The 5,603-nt window shown below is 31.7% G+C and overlaps 1 protein-coding gene across 1 annotated transcript; it reads left to right on the top strand.

Annotated features, from left to right (window-relative positions):
• Positions 1 to 1,227: 1,227 nt before the first annotated feature.
• On the top strand, positions 1,228 to 4,057 carry LOC139847687 (protein CHAPERONE-LIKE PROTEIN OF POR1, chloroplastic). Its single transcript, XM_071837412.1, has 5 exons — positions 1,228 to 1,443; positions 1,610 to 1,698; positions 1,916 to 2,298; positions 2,461 to 2,537; positions 3,800 to 4,057. The coding sequence occupies exons 1-5, from the start codon at positions 1,385 to 1,387 to the stop codon at positions 3,948 to 3,950; spliced, it is 759 nt and encodes a 252-aa protein (XP_071693513.1). The 5' UTR covers positions 1,228 to 1,384; the 3' UTR covers positions 3,951 to 4,057.
• Positions 4,058 to 5,603: the final 1,546 nt, after the last annotated feature.

Below are 5,603 nucleotides of genomic sequence, written 5' to 3'. Positions count from 1 at the left end.
CTCCAAAGGTCAAGTACACATTTAATACACGTAACCACATAAAAGTTAAATAATCGCCGTTAAATAAACTAATGGAAGGTTAACGAAAGTAACAGAAAAATCAGGGTTGTTACAGTAGCATTATTAATCAAACGGTCTTGTTAACTGTTTTAGAAACAAAATGAAATCAAAACCAATCATAAAACTCATCGTTACAGTGGTTTTATCCAAAAGTTTCGAGTCCTAAAATATATAATTTGGTAATCGGTACTTTCAAATTTTATAAAAAATACTCTATTATATAATACGATTAGTTTTACTAAGGAACTTGTTTGAATCAATATATCATTTCAAGAATAAATTTTCAAAGGTGCCGTATGTAATGGCGTCAGGGAGGAGCAGGAGGGCATTGTCCTCTGGAGCTGCGACGATATAAATTTCAACCGTGAGGTAGCTACTCCGGTGGTGATATGACGATTTATAAATAAATGTAAGTTACCATAAATAGATGGTTGATAACATAAATATAAATGTTAGATAACATAACTATAAATGTTAGTGAAGTTAATAAGAGTTAGATTACAGAAATATAATTCAGGCGGTATAACCGACCATATATAACTTAAATAACATAAATATAAATGTTAGTGAAGTTAATAAGAGTTAGATTACAGAAATATAATTCATGCGGTATAACCGACCATATATAATATAAATATAAATGTTAGTGAAGTTAATAAGAGTTAATTACAGAAATATAATTTTACTTATGATGATAATAATATTTACCTTACTAATAAATAATAGAAGATATCGTTAAAGAATTTCTTACATTGATTAGTGACTTGTGCTTGCTTAGATAAACCTTGATTATACGGAGCACTTCGTACTGATAACGTGTTATAATTTAGTAGTTTATAACTACCTTTAGTGGTTTATTTCAATTATAATCTACTACGGAGTAATAATAGAGAAAAAAGAAGGAAGTATGAAATATTATTGAATGATTGTGTACTCAATATTCTTACAACTGATTGATATTTATAATAATAAAATTTTACTATACATCCGTGTCTTCAATGATATATATTAGGTGAAATAGTAATGAAATTTGAATTCATGTAAAAATTGACATACACCTTATTTGACTTCATGTAGAAATTGACATCCACTTTGTTTAACCTTAGTATCATGACATAATCAAATAAATGGTTAAGATAAGCATGTAAATAATAAGCAGAGTACCAACTAGCCCTTGATAAATCAAAAGCTACCAAAACAGTGCTTCTCTTTTGTCTCGCAGGCGTGGGTAGCCAACAACGTCCCCCATTGTCGGCTCGTCCACTTGAATTCTTCTTCTTCTTCATAGCAAACAACGATTTAACCTAAATATAATCTAGGGTTTATGGCTTCATTTCTTCTTTCTAATCCAATTATCACATCTTCTTTCCTCGGCAAGAATCTGTAAGTTATTAAATCACCTTATCCACATATATATGTTACATAATTCCGGTTCAAATTGACCGGATATTTGTTCATCTAGACGCTTTTGTTTCATCTATGTTAGCTTCGGTAGTGAAATTGATTACAATTTGATGATTTATTTTTTGATTTTTTAATGTAACAACAGTTCAATTAATGGAAATATAAGGCAATCGAAAGTGTGCGGGTTGGTGTTTAGGAGCCCTAGATGTACTGCTTCTGATGCAACTTATGGAGGTACTCAATCAATTTAATTCAATTTATTTTTTGTTTGATGGCTGGATAACATTATATTTTGACCTAATTTTGTCTATAATAAACTGTTTAAATGATGAAATTAGGTCTCATCTTGATCATGAACTTACTTGTAACTTCGTCGAAAACTTGTTCATATAATTGACCAATTCTGTTTGAGTAAAACTCTAAATGTTTATGTATTTGTTGTTTATATCAGGTAATATTCAAAAATATCCACGAAGTAATGTTTGGGATCCATACAAGCGTCTTGGTATAACTACCGATGCGTCCGAGGAAGAAGTTTGGAGTTCGCGAAACTTTTTGTTAGATCAGTACGGCGCTCATGAGAGAAGTGCGGAGTCAATCGAAGCTGCTTTCGAGAAGATATTAATGACTAGTTTTCAGAACAGGAAAAAAACTAAAATCAATTTGAAAACGAGGCTAAAGAAGAAAGTAGAAGAGTCTCCACCTTGGGTTCAGAGCTTGTTGAACGTTGTTGAACTTCCTGAAACAATCATTATCCTTAGAAGACTGTTTCTGTTTTCGTTTATGGCTTTTTGGAGCGTGATGAACTCTGCTGAGGGTGGTCCTGCGTTCCAGGTTTGCTGCTGTGCACTATTATTCTTTGATTTTGTTTCAAAAACTGAAATTTTGAAAATTTAGAGGGAGTATACTATATCGTGCTTGCAGTTTTAGATGTAGTTTGCTATTCAATTTCGTGCTTACTATCTTTAACTTAAGTTGATATTTTGTATAATACAGGTGGCGTTGTCTCTGTTTGCTTGCATATACTTCCTCAATGACAAGTCTAAGAGTGTAGCAAGGGCATCTGTTATTGGGTGAGTTCATATGAACTAATTTGACTTCTAAATACTTATAATTCTTCACATAGTTATAGTTCTTAGTGTTTAATTCAACAAGGAATAAAAACTAAAACAATATTAGTCATTTTGGGTTTATTATCTGATGAACAATAACTTCCCTTAACGGAATAGACCCTTTGTTTAGTGTCTACAATGGAATTTTGATGCATGGTCTGCCATATTGTATGATATGCTAAAGAAAAAAGTAATTTAAAACTAAAAATGAAAATCTAAAGATTATGTCACATTGCATATTTTGTATCTAGATTAAAGTAATCTAGGAGAAAAAGAAATAGTTCCCAAGTTGGCATGCTATGTTTTTTAGCTTGAGATGTCACCCCTATATTCATCACCAGACATAAGAATCTTGTTTCATAGAGTCACATGTTTATAGGTGGCAAAACGGGTGGGTGGGTGGGCGGGACGGTCTGGGCAAGCGGGTCAAAACGAGTTTGTTTAACGGAATTGGATCAAAATGGGTTCGAGTCACAGCGGGTTTGGGTCGTAATGGGTTTTACTGAAAAAACTTTTATAATTATCATATTGCGTCATTTGCGTATGAATTACGTTTCTCATTTAACGTTTAAGTTTTAATATCTAAGGACAAATGTGGACGAATTCATGTAAAAATAAGCCTACAGAAACTATAATATATTAATCTTGTACAATTTAGTGTATAGAAGATCAAAATGTTTGCTAGAAAAGGAAACTAGGAAAGTAAACCTCGAAAAATTTCAACACTTAAATCGAGTGAGGTAGGAAAACAGTAAATAAATGATCAAAAATAGAGTAAATAAAACAATGTTAATAGTTATCCCTTAATCTAAAATCAAAATAGTAAGTAGTACTAGTTATTATCTGCGAATAAGAACAATGTTCATATGAAAATAGTGGTTTGTTAATGGCAAAAAACAACTTGCTTTGGAAATAGAAAATCTACCAACACTTCTTTGAAACAAACGTTCGCCCGTCTAATTTCTTCCTTTCAGAAGTGTTATAAAATTTACCATTCAGGTCCATAATTGTGTCAAAAGTCGCCCATTAGAGCCCGTTAAACAATCTAAAATCTACCAAAGAGAGTATAAAGAATCACTCGATCAAGAGCATATGGGCCAAAAATTGCCAGCTTTATATCAATTTGGCTAACATTTGTTGTTTTATTATCAAAATTCAGTACTCGTATGATTGATGTCTAGGTAATTAACCTATGATTAACCCATTATTCACATTCATTACAGATTTGGATCTTTAGTGGTTGGCTGGATTTGCGGTTCTTGCCTGGTACCCATGATTCCTGCAGCCATTTGGCAACCAAGTTGGACCCTCGAGCTCTTGACTTCACTGGTAGTATACGTCTTTTTGTTTCTTGGATGCACATTTCTCAAGTAAAAACGTGTTGTCCTAGATGTAATAATGTACAACTCAAAACTAGATTGATTGTCGTTTGCTTATGTTGATCTTATGTGGTTATGGTTTACATGATTGCATAACATCAATCCTTGGTGGTCTTTTGAATTCCAAATTTTGTATACGTTAATTACTTATAGCCTAATTTGCTCCTAGCTTATGACGTGTCAATGTTTTAACGATTTTGTTCTGTTGAACAAATACACCGTCTCTTTCCCCAACTACGATTCTGGTAAACTTTTGATCACAAAAACATAATTTTGGCACAACTTTGGTTTGGTTATTTTTATACAAGCACCTACCTGTCAATGAGTTTTAATCGTTGAAGTACCGACTCACGGACATTCTTACCAAGTCAATCAACAACAGAAGACTCTTCAATGACGTATTAATCAAGTTGAAAATCCGAAATCTCATTATTTAACTTGATGGATTTAACTTGATGGAGAGTGTTAAAATAAAAAAAAGAAATGTTCCTAGTTGATTTCGATGTCTTCCTTTGTGTTTCTTTGTGCGTTGATTAGTTTTCCTTGTTGGTTTTCATGGGTTAGTTTGCTCACCTGTTTGTTTGTAATGGTTGGAGTGTGCTTTCTTATGATTCCTTTTTTGCTCTAGGTTCTTTTGTTTAGGTCTCGGGATAGTCCCGGCTTGATTAGTTTTTAGTTTGCGGGTAGGATTCGCCTATTCTTGCTTTGGTCCTAGCCGTAAGTTTGGTTGTATTATTGTTCAACCTTTATCATCTTTCACTGATTTAATCGTTATTATAATTTATAAATAGTGTATTCGTTATTTTTGCTAGAGAAAAGGGAAAGGAACAAAACTTGGGTTCACCAAAAATGTTCATTTACATATTACTCACTATGTCCAAGATTAATAGTGATTTAGAAGTCTTTTTTCCAACTTTAGTTTTTGTGTGTTATATAATATTTCATGAATGTTAAAAACCAATCCATTAATTTAATTTTTATAGAATAATATGTAATACAAACAAAAATATGTAATATTAAAATTGAAAAGAAAATACTTTCAAAGTCAAAATATGACTATTAATATGGGAGGGAAAGAGTATATAGGGTTAGAGATTTATATTATGGAGTATAAAAAGGAATACAATACTCTCTTATAAAGGTTTAAAATTGAGTGTAACCAAATCAGTTTTTAAAAAAAAAAAATAAAAATAATAATAATAATAAAATAATTTAAAAAAAAAACAATATCTATCTCAATTGATTTTTATAAGAGAGGCTATTCTACTTTATTGTTAAAAACTTAAACGGTTAATTCTGTATATGGAATGAAAGTGAAACCTCGAGATTTATCCTATTCCTTTTTCAATTCTAACAATAATGCACATGCTTGTTAGGAAGAATGATTTAATCTAATATGGTAGAAGGTTTGAAAATAACAAACATTATTTCGAAAGCAATGTGAGTGTCGTGTTGCTCGTGAAAACTCGGATATATGCTATGTATGTGTTAAATGTTGCTTTAGAGCTACTAGAAATAGGTATGCATTCATGATCACGTTTAAAGCATGCAATTTATGTATGCTTGTATGTATATGGTGTAACGAGCGTAAGATACATAATTCAGAGTTTAATACGTGTTAGTGCAGGGCTTCACGTTGTTCAGAGAA

The sequence above is a fragment of the Rutidosis leptorrhynchoides genome, chromosome 5, assembly GCF_046630445.1.
Source record: "Rutidosis leptorrhynchoides isolate AG116_Rl617_1_P2 chromosome 5, CSIRO_AGI_Rlap_v1, whole genome shotgun sequence".
Classification (NCBI taxonomy): Eukaryota; Viridiplantae; Streptophyta; class Magnoliopsida; order Asterales; family Asteraceae; genus Rutidosis; species Rutidosis leptorrhynchoides.
Note: the sequence above shows the minus strand (reverse complement) of the source record. Positions and strands in the feature narration are given on the sequence as shown.

Coding starts and splice junctions, on each gene's coding strand:
- LOC139847687 (XM_071837412.1), top strand. CDS start 1,385: ATGGCTTCATTTCTTCTTTCTAATCCAATTATCACATCTTCTTTCCTC. Junction 2,299..2,460: donor AGGGTGGTCCTGCGTTCCAG/GTTTGCTGCTGT, acceptor TGTATAATACAG/GTGGCGTTGTCTCTGTTTGC. Junction 2,538..3,799: donor GCAAGGGCATCTGTTATTGG/GTGAGTTCATAT, acceptor CATTCATTACAG/ATTTGGATCTTTAGTGGTTG.